This window comes from Sycon ciliatum, chromosome 1 (assembly GCF_964019385.1).
Source record: "Sycon ciliatum chromosome 1, ocSycCili1.1, whole genome shotgun sequence".
In the NCBI taxonomy this organism is placed as follows: domain Eukaryota; kingdom Metazoa; phylum Porifera; class Calcarea; order Leucosolenida; family Sycettidae; genus Sycon; species Sycon ciliatum.
This window is the reverse complement of record NC_088643.1, coordinates 92,877,110-92,898,052: the sequence shown is the minus strand read 5'-3', so window position 1 is coordinate 92,898,052 and position 20,943 is coordinate 92,877,110. Positions and strand designations below refer to the sequence as shown.

At 46.5% G+C, this 20,943-nt stretch overlaps 2 protein-coding genes across 3 annotated transcripts; one reads left to right on the top strand and one right to left on the bottom strand.

The window, feature by feature from the left end:
* Positions 1-28: 28 nt before the first annotated feature.
* On the bottom strand, positions 29-19,162 carry LOC135806544 (VWFA and cache domain-containing protein 1-like). Of its 2 annotated transcripts, none has more exons than XM_065320742.1 (16): positions 17,932-19,162; positions 16,920-17,069; positions 15,947-16,135; positions 15,544-15,783; positions 14,841-15,057; positions 14,157-14,425; positions 10,251-10,398; positions 8,354-8,446; positions 7,132-7,610; positions 5,771-5,926; positions 5,225-5,477; positions 4,172-4,287; positions 3,705-3,912; positions 2,915-3,022; positions 2,234-2,424; positions 29-801 (listed from the first exon to the last, which is right to left on the bottom strand). In XM_065320742.1, the coding sequence occupies exons 1-16, from the start codon at positions 18,936-18,938 to the stop codon at positions 612-614; spliced, it is 4,014 nt and encodes a 1,337-aa protein (XP_065176814.1). In that variant the 5' UTR covers positions 18,939-19,162; the 3' UTR covers positions 29-611. The 2 variants fall into 2 exon arrangements, with proteins under 2 accessions (XP_065176814.1, XP_065176815.1); XM_065320743.1 differs by lacking the exon at positions 17,932-19,162 and adding an exon at positions 17,491-17,518.
* On the top strand, positions 11,428-13,522 carry LOC135806545 (uncharacterized). Its single transcript, XM_065320744.1, has 2 exons — positions 11,428-12,694; positions 12,793-13,522. Exons 1-2 carry the CDS (start codon positions 11,429-11,431, stop codon positions 12,793-12,795), a joined length of 1,269 nt encoding a protein of 422 aa, XP_065176816.1. The 5' UTR covers position 11,428; the 3' UTR covers positions 12,796-13,522.
* Positions 19,163-20,943: the final 1,781 nt, after the last annotated feature.

The following is a 20,943-nucleotide window of genomic DNA, read 5'->3' as shown; positions in this document are numbered from 1 at the left end:
GATAGTGATGTCATCAAGGCAACTATAGTATAATTGATGTCATCAAGACACTATTACAGTCCTTGAACTTTCTTGCCTCTGTGCTTATTCGGGACCGATCACAAAGACTGCATAATTGAGAATATAGTCGGAAAGAGATAGTTATGATCAGATCTCTATCCTTAGCTTTACAAACACTAGCAACCCTACACCAACAAGGTTTCTACTATCTGAAATGAAGGCAAGGCCGTGAAACGCTCTCGACGCAGGCCAGCCGCCAAGAGAACACAAGAAAAATCTAGACATTGCAGGCAACAAAATTAATAAAAGAAAAATCTAGACTTTGCGGGCAACAAAGGAAAGAAGGGAACCCGCAGTTGAAAATAAATTCTCACTTTATCAATCCTTTAGGTAAAGAAAGAGGAAATGTTTTAAAAAAAAGAAGAAGAAAAAAAGCAATGTATGTGAAGCACATACGATAAATGAAGAAACACAAGAATACTAGTAGTCACACCCGGTGACAGCTACAAATAATCAAGAAAATATTCGCACGAGGCAAAGCAGCTTGTATGTGACATCTAGCAACATGAATTAACGTCTACCGTTTTGCTGCTACAAGTTTACGCATCTGTTCAAAGCAGGCAAGAAATAGTTGCCAAGAGAGCAACAAGCAATGAGGAGCATGCCAGCAGAGATGCAGAGTTGTAATTGCAAAATGGCTCATAGTTGACGGCGGTGGGACAAGTTGCCCTGACTTCAGTATCATCAAAGTTAGTGGCACATCCTGTCTCCTTGGACTCAAATCCACCAGACCTTGCCACACTGTGTGGTACAGGACAAGTCAAACAACCATACAGATATCAATGCAGAAGTAGTGTATGTCAGTAATGAGTTAGGGCTAACTTGTTAGCTGAGATATGGTAGATACATTGATACCGTGTAATCTCTATTATAAGCACAGTCTCCAATAATAGCACGTCTCCAATAATAGAACACCTTGGGGTGGCATTCAAAAAATAAAGTGCTCAGTCTCCATTATAAGCACACTGTCTATCGGTACCTGGTAAAATGCATGTACCGTATTATCTCTAAAATGCAGTACCCTGAAATGTGTGTGTCTGGCATGAATTTGGCATGGCAACATGCCTCTGAAATGAGGTTGAAATAATAATCAAGAGTACATGAAAACCAGAGTGTGCAGCTTGGAGCTTTTTCTACTATGGGTGTCTGTCACGGCGGAATTCCGTGATTACATCATATTTGGCACAGATCTGAGGCGGGAAATGGCGTAGTGCGTACAACTGAGCTGCAGTTGTGCAGAAAGAGACCTGCTTGAATCCTGCTTGTACGCACTACATCACTAAAATAATGTAATCACGGAATTTCGCCGTGACAGCAACCCATCCGAGCTGCACACTCTGCTTTTCATGTACTCTTGTAGACATGGAACAGTCTCCAATAAATCCAATAAATCCAATAAAGGAACGTTTCCATTAATAGCACGGGGCGAAGGTACATTGAAAAAATAAAGGACCGTGCTTATATTAGAGATAATACGGTAGTGAGACAGACGTTTGGATGGACATTTGAACACATACATTGCAGTGTGCTGAGTGTTTTAAAGTGATTACAAACGCATGATCACTGCACACACCAGAAGCAGGACAGTGGCCTGGGGAAGCACCATTGATGGTGAAAAACTATTCTTATGTAACTCAGCTATTAAATGGCTGTTAATCTCAAGTTCACTCCCTTTGCCTTCTATACTCGATACGACAAGACATGAGCAGCAGCGAATACAGTAGAACTTCCCTTTTCCAGGCAGGTTGAGACTGCGCACTGCCCGGAACTCAGAACATGCATGTATTGTACACAACTTATTGCATGCAAGTAGACATGTTTTACGCCATTCAATAGTTTCTGGGGCCTTTTCACTGAAAAGCCGATATTTGTGATTCGAGAGAGGTCAGAAAGGTGCCCGGATAGGGGTTTTCCCTGTAGATGTAATGGTAGTTCGCTGCATAGCACAGCAGACCATGGGTGCCATGAACTGGGCACATTCTCGTACTGCGTGCCTAAGTCCATACTGAAGGATTTAGCTTGTCATACCTGGTAGCATAGTGTGCATTTGCTACATTATAACCTGGAGTTAGACAGCTCTGATGTCTTCTCTCATGACCCCACAGGCTAGTTTATTGCAACAAAGCAATTGTGTTTGAACAGAGGAGCATCACTGACAACTACCATAACTTACTTGTTGAAGATGTGACAGTTGAAGTTAAAGAAGTTGCCTGTGTTGTTGGTTGTGGTCTGAATGACAAGTAGAAGAAGGTTGGTGTCCCCAACAGGGAAGATACGATAGTCTCCATAAATACATGGGCCCTGGAAGGGTGTGGTCACGCTATTAGTGAAGTCAACCTTCGTCAAGTTGCGTTGATACTGAATCTGTGGTCACAGGCAAGAAACCGAGAGAGGGCAATGTCACTTTTATCATGAAACAGAGTTCTTACCGGTACAAGTTACAATGATAACGAAGTTGGTTGTTCTACTAATACAGTATTACCAAAGTCTACTAATACAGTATTACCAAAGTCGCTACTTCTATTATAACGTTTGTATTGATAATGTTGAATTGCGGCATCGAGACATACACACCGCAGCACTCTTGCATCAACTGGTATTCGCTGGGCAGTAGATAATACCAACAGTCCATAATCCCCCAGAGTGCACAACTGGGATGGGGTTGTGGGACGGCGTAATCCGTGATGTACATCATTTTTTGGGTCGGACTTGCGTCATTCCGGCGACGCAGTCCACCACGGAAACACTTCCCCTGCTCATGATGTCACACTATGACGCGCAACACGGATTTCGCTGTCCCAGATCTGATCAGTGAAGTTACGCACTCTGGGGGATTATGGACTCTTGATGATACCTGATTAAGTGGGCAACCATAGTTATTCTGGAAGCGGGGAATAGGTCCGCGGTTGACGTAGTAGTTGTCTTCCTGTTCTGCCGATAGGATGAGGCCGCGATCAGTGGCCTGCAGAGTTTCGCCGGGACAAAGACAAAAAGAGATGGAGAGACACACACGATCAGTCACAGCACTCTCTGATGGTATTTTTCAGACACCAAAGCTAAGAAAACTGCTGTAGTAAAGTACATGTGGGCGATGACGCTAACGATCTTACAATGATCTCGCAACTTCATCTTCCTGATATGATTCACATTCTCACCAACATGGTGCTCATCCCATTATTAGAGAGGTTCCGCATAGCGTAATTACGTTAGTAAAAAACGTAGTCGATCTACGGAAAGTCTTATGTAAACTGCATGCGGATCTGTGTTCCGCCATACGAAGTTTTCAAATCACGTAGCTGCCCTTGGCAACTCCGAACGCGGCAGTGTACGACCGGATCGACCTGGGGAGAGAGTCATAAATGTGTACCCCAAACCACTTACGGACCAGCTACGTAACCAGTCGTTATCAGAGCTCTATCTACGTACGCTTAGTCTACGTAGACAACTTTCCGTAAGTGGCGTGCAAACTCGCGAATTCACGGGTTTTTCCCACCCACTAACGTAAAGCTGCTCAACTTTACGTAGTGCGGAACCTCTCTATTGCCTCTTGGGTATCATTAGTAATGCTGTGTCAATACAGAATGCTAAAGAACTGGACTTGTAGAGAAAGATCTTGAACGTATTAAAGAAAGCCAATGACGTACTCGAGGTGCATATGGTGAAATTTGACAGGTGCCCTGCAAGTTCCTGAAGGTGAAGCGGTCAAAGACCCCTCGATCCACCAGATCCAGCATGACAGCCCCGTTCAAGTAACCGAGTGGTACACCTTGGTAGTTACGTGGATCGCCGTCAGGTACCGACGCAAAGCTGGCGTGGTACACCACCTCAGCTGCATCATTCACCAGCATACAACTGTACAGCGAACATACATACATACATACATACATACATACATAAACACACGTAATGCACCCCATCATGCTTCCTACTTCAAGTACATGCATGGATATAATGCAAGGCGACTGCTTCAAACCACAACTACACACACGTACCGGTAGTTCCTCGATTCTATTGCTCATTTATTTTGGCCACTGACGGTAAAGAAAACTGAGTGAAAGCTCTATCTATGCGTGTACGTATATACACTTTGGACTTGAAGTTCTGCACCAACCTGACACCGGCTTGACTACATCGATCAGCCGTAACGATACCAGGTATAGCCAATGCAGATTCGATGGTTCCAGCAAACATGTTGTAGCGGAAATCAATTGCACCCACACCAGCAATCTGCACAAACCAAAAACAGCAGCAGCAGCAGCTGTGATATCAACACCTGGACTCTTGATACTACATGTGCCAGAACAGTTTTGTATTAGGTTTTGATAAGTTGTAGTGTGTGTGTGGGGGGGGGGGGGGCAAGGGTTCCGCGACGCGGTCGCCAGGGCAGTGTCTTTTCTGTCACGACCGTTGTCGTCCTCGTCTCTCCATTCGCGGTGGTGTAGCTGACCCCCGAATGGTTTCAAACTGCGAAGCTCGGAGTACAGTGGTGGCAGAGGCATGAGCTGTGAGTGGCGACGGTTGCTGGAGATGGATGGTGATGCGGGGAGAAGAGTTACGCTGCCTGACGACGAGTGGGAAATTGTTTGATCCTGCAATTTCAGTTCGAGCGCGGTGGACTTCTAGACGATGTGTCCTCATGGCTGTTTTTCAACGCTTGGCCTATCGCTGATATCCCTGCGTGGAATGTTCTTCCAGTGGAGTCCAGGTGGGACTTCGGGTGCTCACACTCCATCACCTGGTTGATTATTTTGGAACTGCAATAATACAGGTTCAAATAATTATTGTTTCCTTTTTATGCGTATCTCTTGTCATCTCTCTTTTATAATACTAGGACGTCGCACACCAGATGTACTACTATCGCTGTCTTTCTCCTGCTATCTCTCTCTGCTTGCTGTTTTTTTTTGTTTTTTTTGCCACTGCCCCTCATCATACCCATGCTTGGGTGGAGGGCGGCATGACCCGTTAGGGTAGCTGTCAATACAGTACAGTGTGTGTGTGTGTGTGTGTGTGTGTGTGTGTGTGTGTGTGTGTGTTTGTGTTTGTGTCTGTCTGTCTGTCTGTCTGTACATGTACATGCAGTGATAGACAGCATCCTATGTAGGCTATGATCAAATATGTCTTTGCTCACATATTATCAATGGTCCAGGGACACAGCACCACCTACCGTTGGATTGGCACACATGCTTGGTGTACCATAGCAGTACAAAGACTGGCATTGAGCATGACTTGAGCACGCACAGTTGCCAGCTCTTCCAGTAGCTGCAGTACACAAGCCAGTACCTGAGGGAACAGAGCGGGTCTGGAATACGGTCTGAGCTACTGTCACCACTTTGCCAATACCACCGGCATCCAAATACACAGATGAAGTGGCGTACTGAGATGGTGGGTTTGCCAATGCACGGTGGTACCAGGGACGCCTGCAAGAATGAACAAGGAGAAGAAGAAGAACAACAACAATGACGACGATAATGACGACGACAACAACAAAAATGTCCACAAAAGGTCAATCGAGAAAGCTCTTTCTTTTCTCTCTTTTTCCACCGCGCAGGTCAATGTACATGCACTTGTGCCGTCCTTGTCACGGTCTAAGTTCCTACATTAATGTTGTACTTAGGTTGTTCATCCTTTGGACTTCGTGTTTCCTTTGACGTTGGACTCATGTGCTGTGGTGATAGCAGTACAGCTAAACTATCAACAGGTACACGCTTACCTGGTGGGGTCATAGTTGCGTGTAGACCTAGATCCTGGGAAACTCCTCCATACTCCATTAGCAGAGCCAAAGTAAGTCCAAATAATCTCATCAGATACGGCTGCTGAACGGGCCCTCCAAGCTGCTTCGACTGGCTGGGTTACCCAAACAGTGGACCTGAAGCAGATGTTGGTACATGTACAAATACAGCATGAGTAAGAAAGTAGCAACAGCTGCTGGATTAGTACTTGGTAGGGAGTTCAGTTCTGGTCCGGGTCAGGCCCAAGATGCAGTCACAACTCACCTGTACATTTTAAATGGGGCCCGGTTGACAGCTCTTCGGCCTGACTTCGAGCCCGCTTATATCTGATCCCGTGGCCAGTACTCCCTCGTCGATGCTATTTTTAGGTAGCTGAGGTCATTACCTTTCCATTGATGTCACACATGCCTTGCTTGAACAAAAATGACTGCCGCGCTTTGCGCAGAGGCATAGCGAAGTACTGATCTCGACTAGATGCACACCCGGGCCCCGGGAGGAACACCCAATTTTCGTGTTCAGCGGCCTCGAATTAGTCTAAAACAAGAGGTCAGTTTTGTGCTAGATTGTGCACGTCTGACTGTTCAAAATCTGGTTTAGTTGGTGGACTCGATCGCATAACTTGTGCCCACGATTTCCCATGTTACAAAAACAAGAGGATTCTAGAACATTTAGGCTCTCGCTTTATTGTGGTAGAAGGAAAATGATTGCAGAAACCAGCCAACAGCGATTTCCTGGCGGTGGACGAAGAAATCGAGTGAACTGTGCGCACACTGTAGAAGCGACGGTGAAAATGTGTGAGTTGTGCAAGTAGGCGTGCACGGCATGCATGCGCACATCCTGTATCGCCATGCACTTCAGTTCGCACCTGCATGTACGTACGAGATAGTGCAGTGCTCAGTGGACGGAAACCACACCGTCCACATACATAAGTAACTATAACTTTAGATAGCCTTGGCATATTGGGTTCAAATTTTCACAGGTTGTTTCTCACATCTTCCCGGTTTGGAAAAACTAGCGTTTTTTTGCAAAACTCACAAATTTGATTTTTCGAGTGAACTTCCTATACTTGGTGCGCCAGGCTCAATGCTCTCACACACCTGGAAGGCAAAGCCGCAGAGTGGCAACGACTCTCTCCGAGTAGCAACCTAGTCCTGAGCGGTATTGTCTTCCATGTGTGCACACATCGACGGCAGGGGTAGTGTGTTGAGGCACATCTATGTGTCCTCTGAGATCAGACTGGTGCAGTGCAGTAACCAGGGAGTCGTAAAATAACAATCCACTAGTACACACAGTAATTGAACAATCATGCTGGAAATGCTAGTCCCAAACATGTGCACTGTACCTGGTCTCTGGTTGGAATATTCCACCAGCATCACAGGCAGCCAGCATGGCACCACTGTTGTAGTAGCTATCAACAAGAGTTGAGTTAGGCTCATCCGACAACAGATACTGAGTTGGATCGCAGAAGGCTTGTCCTGCCAATTTGAACGTTGACGCTTTCAGTGCGACCGCCAGGTTATTGTAGTTGTTGCTATTGGTCGTGTAGCCAATGGTGGTTCGAGTGGCGCTGTCATACTTACTGATCTCATGGTAGTAATTGTGGGCTTGTCCCGGCGTATACATGGTGTTACTAAGCATCACCTGGCTTGCATCCGCCTCAGTCAAGACAAAAGCAAACGCATAGTCGGTCGACCGGACAGAAGAGAAATGGTACGTGAAACGGACATTGTTGATCCACTTGACGCCATCTTCCAACCCGCCGAGCTGTTGTGCGCGAGGGCCTGTTACTGTCCGTTGACCAGTTTTCTGGGCCATCAAGTCCTGTACAAGAGTGTAGAATCATGGTTACAACGCTCCACTGGCTCATTTCCGCTACAACAGTTACTACCCGCACAGTCAGAAAGTTACTACCACTGTCAGAAAGTTACTACCACTGTCAGAAAGTTACTACCACTGTCAGAAAGTTACTACCCGCACTGTCAGAAAGTTACTACCACTGTCACTGAAAGACTACAAGTACATAAACCAGAGTGTGCAGCTCCGTATCTATGCGCCATAAACCCAATCAAAGCGAAGCTTTTGTTTAGCCAATAGGTTATCATGAATAATAGACAACCCGTCATGCCGTAGGCTCAGTGCTAAATCACAGTATCACTAAGGTGATCAGGGGAGATTCCCCGTGTGTTTTCACCTTTCGTCTGACAAGCAGCAGCAGAAGTTTCTATTATCTTGGTGGTCCAGTTGGCCGGTAAAATGACCATGTGAACCGGTGTGAGATGCAAGAAAGATGAGTCATCATGGCCTAAACAAACAAAAAAACGTTGCCGTGGACTCTCCCGGAGTTTAACACTCCGTTTCATGTACTCCTACTGTCGGATATGTACTTAAAACGTTGAAATCTGAAGAAAATGTTGAACAGTCGCTGCTGGGATGACCACACCGTAGCTTATAATTATACATTTCCTTTGAAGTAGATTTCTCTCCCGGGAAGCAGCAGCCCTGCTACTACTGGGCTGAAGCTACGCACTAACACTGGGGACATTGCCCACACATCATTAGCTTACCGCTAATATTCCGTTGGTTTGGTCAAACTCTACTGGTAGACCGTCATGAACTTCCAAGCTTGAGATTCGTGGATAAACAGGATCATCAACAAGCTGAATGAACCGACAAACACCAGAAATAGAACAAGGCAATGCTCAGCTGTTTGTAGTTTACCAATGTTTTTCTAAGCACTCGCCTTTACCAATGCTATTACTATTATTCATTTTCTGCCCAAGATGTTGAACAACCCGGCCGTTCAGACCCGCGTGTAACTGACAGTGTCCGTGACACTACCCCGAACACATTGCCGGCTAATATGCCTCTAGTTGTTATCAAGGACTACTCAAAAAACAGTACTCTCTGGTAGCTATAATTATACTACTTGAAGTATGGGTAACACAATGTTTGACACACACAGCACGCTGCGGCTGTGTTGTACGGAACGGCCATGATGATAACAGTTCGCTCAAGATAAAAACTCAAAACCCAGGACACCGACAGTATGATAATTTTCACAGTACATGTAAGGTAGTTATCACGACGGTGGCAAGGAGTACTAGAAAGTACTTCCTAGTATTTGCCCACGGTATGTGACACCAAGTCTTGTTCACATGCTTGCACTGCAGAGAGGTACAGGTAACTGCAGCTGGTACAGCTGGTCGGGCAGGATACTTCGACTCACCTGGACTACTTTCAGGCAAGTTCCAACCAACCCTAGTGCTATTCTCGGCCGGTACTGAAGAAGCGGACACTTATATACAGTCAAACCTCGTTAGGGGCCGTCCGTAAATGTCGATATATTTTACAATCCGTGAAATTTTCGTACCTGGGTGGTGGGTGCAGCCGAAATTCAAAGTAAATAAAATATCGATGACACGCGGACCTGGCGCCCAGTACTGCGTGTGCGTGGGTCTGCGTGCGTCGAACCACACGTACACGTAGATTGTTGTCTCCAAAAAATGTAGTGGAGATCGAAACTCTTGAAGCAAAAGAAAGAGGGAAGTTTGTCAGATATTATTCACAAGTATAATTATTGCACAATTATTCGAAGTATCACAATACCTGATTAAGCCGGGTCAAGTCCAGCTCTTATTTGAACTCCACATCGAAGAATTGCAGCTTGCATTTATGTAGGTACAGTACATGTGTCATCAATACTTTATTCCGTAAAAAGTAGGGGGGTGGGTGGTGGGTCCTGGTTTCTTTGTAAAATTCACGGATTGAAAAAACTATCGATATTTACGGATGGCCCCTTAGGACGAACACTGATAAGGCAAACTTTCCATTCGTACGAACTAGGGCCACTGAATCCTATGGTTGGCCAGATATCATAATCACGTCAAGATTATTCGTTTACGACGAATTCTGCTAAGCGAACTTTCGTGAAGACGAACTAATTCAAGCGTGATTTGAACAAAATCAGCACGGAGTACGAACGTTCAGGTGACATGCGTGCACTAGCTGTAGTTTTTTTTCCGATGGTCGAGGCCTCTTGTAGGGGCAAAACGAATTGACAGCATGGTACAAGGCGGAGGACATGCTGTCATGAATTCATTGCACACGGTACTTACCTGTTGCTGGCTTATGCTATGAATAAAATGCTTCACATGTGCCACAACATGCACCTTCACATAAATACAATCCTTATGATAGGCATACCATTTTTTTGGGCAGATCTGGATAAGAGGAACTCCGGATAAGACAAACAAACTTGTTCAGTCCCTTGAAGTTCGTCCTAACGAGATTTGACTGTACTTGATGGCGCAAATTTATGACTCGGTTGTCAATAACAACTCGCTAGTGACTCGGTTGTCAATAACATCGCGTTAGTGAGTCGGTTGTCAAGAACAACATGCTACTTAATTGGCTGGACGAGTTCTAGTGGCTATGCCACATGCCTGCAAGGTAGACACATACCTCTGAACTTGGCTTCAGGCGTGGATGAACGATAGCTCTTCCCTCTGTGTCAATGAGGAATGCATAGGACAGGCCAAACTGGTCATCCAGTAGTGTATTCTCAAGATCATCCAGCACTGCATCCACTCCCACTACGCCAAGCAGAGTCCTGTGTGGTCACAGGGGAGACATATGATTATGACACAGCAGCAACAGCAGTCGACAATCATGACATGTCAGCAACAATGAATAGGCAAATGCTCTTTTTTCTCTCTCAGTCTATCTGTCTGTCTGCATGTCTGTCTGTCTCTCAGTCTGTCTGTCTGTCTGTCTCACTCTCACTCTCTCTGCCTCTGTCTGTCTGTGTGTCTGTGTGTCTGTCTGTCTGTGTGTGTGTCTCTCTCTCTCTCTCTCTCTCTCTCTCTCTCTCTCTCTCTCTCTCTCTCTCTCTCTCTCTCTCTCTCTCTCTCTCTCTCTCTCTCTCTCTCTCTCTCTCTCTCTCTCTCTCTCTCTCTCTCTCTCTCTCTCTCTCTCTCTCTCTCTCTCTCTCTCTCTCTCTCTCTCTCTCTCTCTCTCTCTCTCTCTCTCTCTCTCTCTCTCTCTCTCTCTCTCTCTCTCTCTCTCTCTCTTTCTCTCTCGCATTTGGTTCAGTGCGCCACAATCTGATACAGTATGCTCTAACCCACTACAGCCTTCCTTTGCAATTCAGGAAATTAATTTTTTCCTACTACGACAGTCTTTGCGCTTTCGTCGTACAACCACACACACCCACCTTTAATTACAACATTGGTGTTTTCCAGGGGTGCCCCTTGTCCCCGGTCCTTTTCAATATTTGTTTCCAGCTTCTGCTGGACTCACTTGCAGCCCCTGAATTAAGTTGCCTCTCCTATGATTTTAAATCTGCCCCTTTGCAAGTGTCCCAAACAGCTTTTGCTGATGACTTAGGCCTCTATAGCAAATCTAGTGCAGGTTGTCAAAAACTCATTGCGGTCACGGAGGACTTTCTCTCGTGGACCCAATGTATGCAGGCGGCGCCGCACAAATGCAAAAGCAGTGCAGCAAAGCTTGTAGATGGCCGGTACAAACCTTACGATCCCTGCCTGACAATGTCAGGGAGGAAGATCGCTTTCATTGACACTGCAGAGTTCAAGTTCCTGGGGCGAAGGCTGCATGCTGATTGCTCTGTCACTGCATCTCTCATGCAAAAAGTAGATGGCTCTTGGCTTCAAGACCACCACAAGCTATGGCTTTACCACCATCTTGTAGTGCCCAAGCTTTCTTGGTCTTTCCAGGTTCTTGAACTCACACAAGGTTTTGTACGTGAACTGCACTTTATGTGTTTACCATTTCTGAAGAAATGGTCAGGCCTACCTCGATGCGCAAACTCTGCCATTCTTTTTATTGGCAGTCGCAAACGCTTTGGCTTACGCCTCCACTACCTTCCTACGGTGTGGAAAAAGTGCCAGTCCATCAAATGGCACATTCTTCGATCGAGTGGGGACGCGCGCATGAGGGCGCTGTACACTCTGCGTCGGAGTAAGGATGCGAAGCTGACAAAGCGATATGCGGCGACAATAGAGCTGGAGTGTGCAGAGGCATCAGTAGGTTCAGGGACTCTCCGTCCACCGTCATCTTCAAGTCATCGTGCAGGGTTGGGTGCTCGTGCTCCGAAGCAGCATTCCAAACCCCCGAGGAAGGATCTCCTTCAAACATTTGAGGAGATCAACGCGCAGGAGCAGATTTTGAGGCTGAAGACTCTTCAGGTGCAAGGCAAGTGGTTGGAGTGGACATCGGTGATGTGGCAGGACCTCTCGTGGAAATCCCTTTTGTACGGTGGTACTGGTAAGGATTTGAAATTTCTTCTCGCATCAACCCTCGACGTGCTACCTTCTCCGACGAACCTACGCCGTTGGGGAAACACCGTAGTGGATCCGTACTGTAGTTTGTGCCGTACCTGGGCCTGTACTACGCGCCACGTGCTTGGCGCTTGTCGCGTAGCGCTGGACCAGGGACGTTACACCTGGAGGCACGACAACGTACTCGGGGTCATCGTCAGGAACATGCGTGAGGAGATTCGAATCCGCACTGCTGCAAACACCGTACAAACCGAAAATTCAAATGAGCTTGACTTCATCTCGTTTTGCAAGGCGGGAGAGAAGCCAGTTCGCGTTCAGCCCAGACGAAAGTTGGTTACGACTGATCTCCTGTCAGCGGCCTCAGACTGGAAACTTCTTGTCGACTCAGTTAGTGCAAAGATTTCTTTCCCTAGCTGTGTTGCACTTACCACCCTAAGACCAGATATAGTTCTGTACTCTACGAGTCGTAGGATTGTATTCTGGATGGAGTTGACAGTTTGTGCTGAGGACAGATTCAGTGTCAGTAACTCGCGGAAGGACAGGCGGTATGCGGATCTGGCCGATCAATGCCGAGCAAACGGGTGGCAGGTCGTTTCTTTTTCGGTTGAGGTAGGTGTGCGTGGTTTCATCCCGGACTCTCTTCGGAGGGCTCTGAAAGCGCTTGGATTTTCTAATCGAAGAATAAAATTTATTTGTAATTTGTGCAGTAAGACGTCTCTGCGAAGCAGCTACATCATCTGGTTGCGGCGTCAACAAAAACACTGGTCGGAAGATCCACTTTTCTGAGGTACTGTATGTGGGGCTCCGTTTATTGAGGTGCGTTGAAATTTATTCTCTTTATCTTATTATTTCTTTTCTATAATTTCCCCATATGAGTTCCTATCAGTTGCTGTGAACACCTTGAGTGGAGAGCGCTTGCTCGAGCGTTGAACCGGGTTCTTAATCCACCATACCCAGTTCGCAAGGCTGGGCGGGGTTGTGAGCAGGCTTTCATTTCATCTTTTCTTATTATTTCTTATTATTTCTGCTTTTCATCTCATTACAAAAATTCTGCGCTTTTTCTCCATCTGCGCATAAAATCTAGACTGACAACCTGCTTGTTAAATCATGCACCTGCTTTCAGGCGTAAAAACCCTGTTGTAGAGGTCTCAGTCCTCATTTGTTAGACTTACCTGTCTTTATAAATGTAACTTACTCTCTCTCTCTCTCTCTCTCTCTCTCTCTCTCTCTCTCTCTCTCTCTCTCTCTCTCTCTCTCTCTCTCTCTCTCTCTCTCTCTCTCTCTCTCTCTCTCTCTCTCTCTCTCTCTCTCTCTCTCTCTCTCTCTCTCTCTCTCTGCCTCTCTCTGCTCTCTCTCTCTCTCTCTCTCTCTCTCTCTCTCTCTCTCTCTCTCTCTCTCTCTCTCTCTCTCTCTCTCTCTCTCTCTCTGCCTCTCTCTCTGCCTCTCTCTCTGCCTCTCTCTCTCTCTCTTTCTCTCTCTCTCTCTCTCTCTCTCTCTCTCTCTCTCTCTCTCTCTCTCTCTCTCTCTCTCTGCCTCTCTCTGCCTCTCTCTGCCCCTCTCTGCCTCTCTCTCTGCCTCTCTCTCTCTCTCTCTCTTTCTCTCTCTCTCTCTCTCTCTCTCTCTCTCTCTCTCTCTCTCTCTCTCTCTCTCTCTCTCTCTCTCTCTCTCACACACACACACACACACACACACACACACACACACACACACACACACACACACACACACACACACACCATGTACCATGTACCATGTATACGCGAGTCGCAAGAGATGAGAAACACGCAAATCTGCAAATGCACTGGATATGCACCCACAGATTTTCTCTTTAGAGCAACGATACTCGCGGCGGATCTGATTCTGAGTGAAACAGATCAAGACAAGCGCCAGATAACTGTCTAATCTACACAACTGGCGAAGCCATGTGAATCTTGGTTGGAGGAGGCTACCAAACGAAAATGAGGAGGTGACCCGCTGGTGGGAGGGTACCTTGTGTCACACATACAGATATACACACAGATATGCAGTGATACATACATTGTAAAAGTACATGTATACCGCCAATGCTTACTGAGCATCTTGTGGGTCGTAAATGGCTCTTGAGAGGGTGATGATTCTTCCCAGGCCAGACACATCGACATAGGGTGCTGTGGGACTAATTTGATCATTGTCCGTGTTAGCCAGTCTGGCCAGGTAACTGTAGTAAGGGCTCATCATTGATCGGATGTTATCGCTAGATCTCAGCTGAATGTACACACCACCATTATCACAGCCTAGCTTGCCTGGTAGAGTTGATCCTTCATCACCCACTTCGATACCCACCACCTTGATCTTGCGACTCTGAAGTACATTATTTGAACAGAACACCAAGACGTACCATCACATTTTGTGATATGGCACACTTTAAATCATCGCACTCCCCCTTCTCCCCCCCCCCCCCCTCTCTCTCTCTCTCTCTCTCTTATTTTCTCTCTTTCCCTCCTTCCCTGCCCCCTTCTTCCTTCTGTCTCCTCACTCCAGCTGGATCTCACCATCTCCCTAGTTCTCAATCTCATCCCACTACACTCTCATTTCCAGCCCTCTCCCTACAAACCGATTAAGGAAAGTCATACACAGTGTCTCCAAGCATGACGGACTATACAGCTGTATCCTTGCTTGTTGGCTGTACTCAAGTACATGCATCCATGGAGTGTATCTCGGAGCATTCTATCAGTGAGTGCAGCGTAGGGACCAGAGACTGTAGTGTTCAACTAACCGAAGTGTGAGCAAAGGAAACCGTGCTGTAAATTTCACTGAATTCCGTGCGCAGCAAGACACAGCCGTATGTTCCACGATTTCGGTCATAGCACACGTGTTTGTAGTTTCGCGGGTCCGTGTCCTTGCCATCTGTGAGCACGATGAGGATCTTCTCACAGCCACCAGTGCCATCTGTAGCTGTCGGGAAGAGGCTTATCAGCGTGTTCAGGGCAGTGCTATGACAAAACAATAGCATATGAATAGCAAGAAATAGAATGAGAGTGCAAATTAGAACAGACTACAGGGGCAGAGGCATACCAAATTCAAAAATGGCAGCAGTTTTCCCTGAAATTACCGTTGGTAACATTTCCACCGCAGTGCTTACATATACACGCCCACACGCATGCACCTTCATGGCTGGTCATGTCCGGTGTGGCGCGGTGTAAAGGATACATTCACCTTGCAAGGTGCACACAGGTGGGTTATTCGGGTGCGATGTAATCATACACGTTTGTGTATGGAGTGGCAAACCCATGCCCGCGATGCCTCTCCATACAAATCATCTGAAACTGATTACTAGTAGCATCTTAAATTAAAGTACATCACGGTACCCTAGTTTGTCTCAGTACCTGTTGTACTCTTCTATGACGTAATGATGCGGTAGTATGGCATACACTGCTTGCGTTGCACTTGGAAACAGAAAGACGAGATACATGTCTTACTTATGTTCCTCGCCACTTCCATAACCTTCCTGAGCATCAATGCTTGAAATTAGCTGAGCACGGTTTGACGGAGTGGCTCTCATAAACTTTTTCTTGTTGCAGCCCAGTACGACTGGGTCATAGGAACGGCGGTTACCACCAGAGTTGATGTAGTTACCACGCGAACAGATGACATTCACCTGGTCATCCCTAGTCAGGGAATTGATGATTTGCTTGGCAGCTGCCTTCGCAATTCCCATTCTGCCCAACAGATCACATCATCAAACACAGCATGACAGCACTCACTCACAAGAGGCCAAGAAACAGAGACGACAGTTGCAGTGTAAAACATGCATTTTCACACCATGCGCTTTGTGCATTGATCAATAATACATGTTTTTTTTCCAATGGGCAGTCAACATACCTGCCGTCGTCATCCATCGAGGCACTGCAGTCCAGAAAGATACCCACAGCCTTGGGACCTGACGTGGCTGCAAGGTACCATGGCCGAACTCGGGGATCGTAGTCTGTTCTGAAGCCGGCAAAGTTACTTTCCCACTCCACAGCAGGAAATGAGCGATACACACCAGTCTCTGCGCCAAAGTAGGCCCACCTGAACAGGTGCCATGCCGGGCACAGCAATCAGCAGCACAAAGGCATACTGTGAGTTACTTGTTAAATGCAGTCTTACCGTGTCTTACGGTGTCTTACCGTGTCTTACTGTGCATCAGCAACCAGCAACAAGTCTAACTTCCCTTGCCTCACAACATCCACCGTGATGCCTGTGTATATACGCTTACTAGGGGTGTACGCAGGATGTGTGTGTGTGTGTGAGGGGGGGGGGGGGAGGTTGTCAGGTGTGGGTGGTGAAAGCAGTGTCCTCTGTCCTCTGATCCCCACCCCTACATGTACACGTATGTGAATATGTCACACTGTGTCAGTAGTCAGGCTAGTACAATGTAAAGCACATTACTTGTACAAGCATTTTATTCCGGGTCAGCCACTGGGAACTGTATTGTTTGCCCCCCCCCCCCCCCCCACACACACACAACGGAAATGGCATGACAATGGATTTTGGGCAATGCTTTCGGTGCCCCATTGTCCATGGCATCTGCATACAAATGGCTCTGCATTCTGATTCCTCAAAAGAAAAAGAGAACGCTGTTGCCCATTTTTTTTAGCTATGCCATGGCATTGGTATATTTTATGAACTTTCTAGGCTTCCCATGCAAAGTACGCCATTATTCATACAAAGCATATCGGATAGAAATGGGGCTAGTAGTGCACAATCTGCCCCTACTGAATTCCATCACAAGCTGCACGCTTGTCCTTAGTTACTGTACATTACTGTACTGGTAGGGTCTCGGTAATGGCAAGTCATGAGTGGGAATTGCTACCTGGCATTGCGGAACTTCATTGTCTGTCTCAGCATTGGGTCGATGCCCGCACTCCACTCCACGGTGTCATACACATCAACAGCATCACGGTTGACAGAGCTGGGAATCTTGACCGAGCTCTGTTGGAAGCTGGCGTACTTGCGAAAAGTGCTACAGGACAACAGGGATAAGAGGCAAGCACAGCAAGGATCATGTACTGAAGTGTATGCTCGTGTACTGATATCACCGCTACCTATAGGTATATTCTTAAACCATTCCAGTACTGCCCTAAACGTCAGAGCTTACTCACTCCATAGACACAGAGGCGTTGAGCAATTCTACCTGAGTCAGTGCTGTGGGTGTACATGTACGTCTGCTATGCTAGACCTGTCTACTTCCCCCGGCGCAAGCTCAGAATTTGTCATGTTTATCAGAAGAAACCCTTGCGCATGCGACTGAGAGCAGAGAGTGTGTGTAAGGTTGCCGGCAATGATCATAATTATTCATGACCATGTGACATGCATCAAAATCACACAACCTTATAAGACGCACTGCACTTTACCTGTTATATTCAATTTCCACTGCACTTTACCTGTTATATTCAACTTCCAGTGCACTTTACCTGTTATATTCAACTTCCACTGCACTTTACCTGTTATATTCAACTTCCAGTGCACTTTACCTGTTATATTCAACTTCCACTGCACTTTACCTGTTATATTCAACTTCCACTGCACTTTACCTGTTATATTCAACTTCCACTGCACTTTCAACTTCCACTGCCCTTTACCTGTTATATTCAACTTCCACTGCACTTTACCTGTTATATTCAACTTCCACTGCACTTTACCTGTTATCATATTCAACTTCCACTGCACTTTACCTGTTATATTCAACTTCCACTGCACTTTACCTGTTATATTCAACTTCCAGTGCACTTTACCTGTTATATTCAACTTCCAGTGCACTTTACCTGTTATATTCAACTTCCACTGCACTTTACCTGTTATATTCAACTTCCACTGCACTTTACCTGTTATATTCAACTTCCAGTGCAGGACTGGTGAACATAGTATCAGCATCCAAAAAGACAGAAGTTGGCAGAGAGGCCAAGCCCGGCGACTTGGTCGGTAGGTTGTTTGCACGAGTGCGGGCCGAAATGACTGCATCCTTCACAGCCTTGCTAGCCATGTCCAAGTCGGCCGTGAGAGCCGTCAGCTTCTGTTCAATCTCAGTGAGAATGTAGGTGACGTTCAGGTCGTTGGATTCACTTGTAGCGTTATCGTAGAGCTCCTGCAGCTGTTCTCGTTGGATGCCATCGTTGGAAATGCTGATCAAAGAAGATTGTATGCTCGTTGCCATGGATTTGATGTTGTTGTCAGTGACTAAAGCTGAACTTGAACTGCAGATCACCAACACTACCACGGCTACCAACAGGAATGATGTCATCCTCTGACCGGCATTACCAGTCATACTGAATGATCCACTCAATACCAAAATCAATGGTAGCAGCAGGACTAACAGAATACTTGGTTTTAACAATGAACTGCTGGCAACCAATGTTCTCTTGCTTTCTTCTAGCGTAAAGCAATTTTCTTTCACGTTGGAAACTTGGAATCGGCGGTCAGCGCAGTAAGCACTTCCATTAGTGCCATAACGTGTTCCCAAACGTACTCCTTGTAATCTAGCATCTTGGCATGCACTCAGTAGATCATTGCAGAAATCTTCACACACAGTCAGACGTTCCTGTGCATAGAAGTTACTTTGCCTGGGATCGCACACGTAACACATCAAGTAGGTGATGTAATTGCGACAATGTCCGTTGGAATTAGCTGGCACTTGTACTTGATTAAATAGTGAGTTGATCTCCTCATTCACACAGCATGAACTGTCCCTATACCACGTACAGTTCTGCAATCCGGGTTGCGGAGAAGGTGATTTATTTCCAAAGAACGAACAGAAAGATCCTTGTCCCTCGACCAAAGTCCACTGAACCAGCACGAACGCCAGTAACAGCGCCTGGCCACGAAATGCCTTCATAGCTGCCGCGCCCAAGCCAAGGCACTAGCCACGGGTGCCTGTGTTACGACCAAGACCAGAAGACGGTCACCGCAAAATCGTCGATAACAGCAGCTGAGAGTGAGACCACTGCCAGCTCAGCTCCGAGTTCTTCGATCTGCTCTCGCCTTCGCTAGCAAGTGCAGCTTGGTTTGGTGGGATTCACTGGGATTCAGATGGGCTGGAACGCGTTCAGGAAATCCCCGAAAGTGCTGGCTATTTTACACTTTCGCCATGCATTCACCATGTTCACGCACACTCCACAGCATGCGCATGCACGAGACTACCGACCGCGTAGATCTACCGTGGCTAACACGGACGTCGACGATGTGCTGCAGTCTTTGGTGTAGCGCTATCCTTGACCCTACACTACACTCTACAGGCTACACATCGTCAGTTTGTGGGCTACAGCCTACCGTAACACAATGATTATGACAATGTAGCTCGCCACTGCTCGTGAAAAGCCAAAGGCAAAGCTCTGGACGAGGCGATGCCGATGAGATTCTTCAGTTTACGCCCATGACTAACCTGTCATGCAAGTCTAGTCATGATGGTTGACCATGTCAAAACTGCCTGGGAGTTAGTTGAAGGTGACCGTGATCTCATCTCATCTCTCATTTTTATGAGTTCATTTTACTCTCGCCAAGTCTTGATATCAGTACACTGTACTGATAATTAGACTGATAATATAAGCAGTCAATATAGCCCTATTAGTGAAATATGCAGGAATATTTGACTGCTTGGGTATGGCAAAAATCTATGCCAGTCAATACTAAGAGAGTGATAAAGCTAAGTATTAGTTTCCCAACTCCGAGTCTTATAATTTTGTTTGGTACTACGCTGACTGTAGTAATGCCATGATGTTACGCGTGTAGACCGAGGTAACAGACAACACCACCTCTACATCATACTCTTCATGTGCATGTCATCTGTTCTTGCAAAGCCTCATGACGGCAGCAGAACAATCGGTCGGAATGGCACAATCCCGTAATTCAGTTTCTTTCTTCGGCTACTAGTACTAGTGTAATGTATTCTTGCTACTAGTACTAGCAGCGCTGCGATATGAAGTCGTTCCGCTCCATACGCTCCCTTGCACAGTCAGCACTTCCTTCCTTCCGCACATTGAATCCCTCATGCAGCCACGATCGCCGTGTTTCGCTCCACTCGTTACCGGTACCGTGTCACTATGCCACGGTCATGAGCTGATCGCGGTGAGCGTGCTCAGTCATGGTCACCTCATCTGAGTGCTCAGTGACCTGCACCAATGTCCGGTCAACCGGAGCATCAAACAAACATACAGTTACAGTACTTCATGCTTGCTTCGTCTTTGTTCACATGTCCGGGCCGTCGTGGTCAGCCTATAGCCTGTATAGTATAGGCGTTATGAACTTATGTCCGTGCACACCTGGTTAGCTAATTACAACTTTTTGTAGTGTCTGTCTCTCTGAGTCTCTCAGCGGCCTTTCTGCTCCTGTGCTTGAAAGCCGGCCTGCTATCCTGTTATGTGAGCATTTATACCAGACTGTACTACATGTACGTGCTTTCCACTAATGGTAGTCTACCAGGCCACGTGACAGTACCATTACTACTAATACTAGGCATTATTAGTAGAAAACAAACCAACTGTTCTACATGGCACTACTTGATCTAAGAAGATACCCCTCCCACCCAGCCTCTGGAAAATTTCTCTCCTAAATGTTTGCCCGTCTGTATTAGACTTAGAGCTCCCATTGTCCATCTCGGACCTGACTCCACCTCCCCCCATTACTGTATCTAATACTGTAGAACGGGTAATTTTAGCGACGTAAAAACCCTAGCGAATTTAGCGATCGACTCCTTTTCGCTAAAGTTTCAAGTCGCTAATCCGTTGAGACATTAGTAGTGCACTGGTGACCCGTGAGTAAAATCGCTGCAAATCGCTAAAATAAAACGTTGCTAACCAGTTGACAATGGGAAAACGCTAAAATTAATAGTCGCTAAAATTACC

Coding starts and splice junctions, on each gene's coding strand:
- LOC135806545 (XM_065320744.1), top strand. CDS start 11,429: ATGCAAAAAGTAGATGGCTCTTGGCTTCAAGACCACCACAAGCTATGG.
- LOC135806544 (XM_065320742.1), bottom strand. CDS start 18,938: ATGAAGGCATTTCGTGGCCAGGCGCTGTTACTGGCGTTCGTGCTGGTT. Junction 3,913..4,171: donor TGTAGTCAAGCCGGTGTCAG/GTTGGTGCAGAA, acceptor TTCGCTGTACAG/TTGTATGCTGGTGAATGATG. Junction 3,023..3,704: donor TTTCACCATATGCACCTCGA/GTACGTCATTGG, acceptor GAAACTCTGCAG/GCCACTGATCGCGGCCTCAT.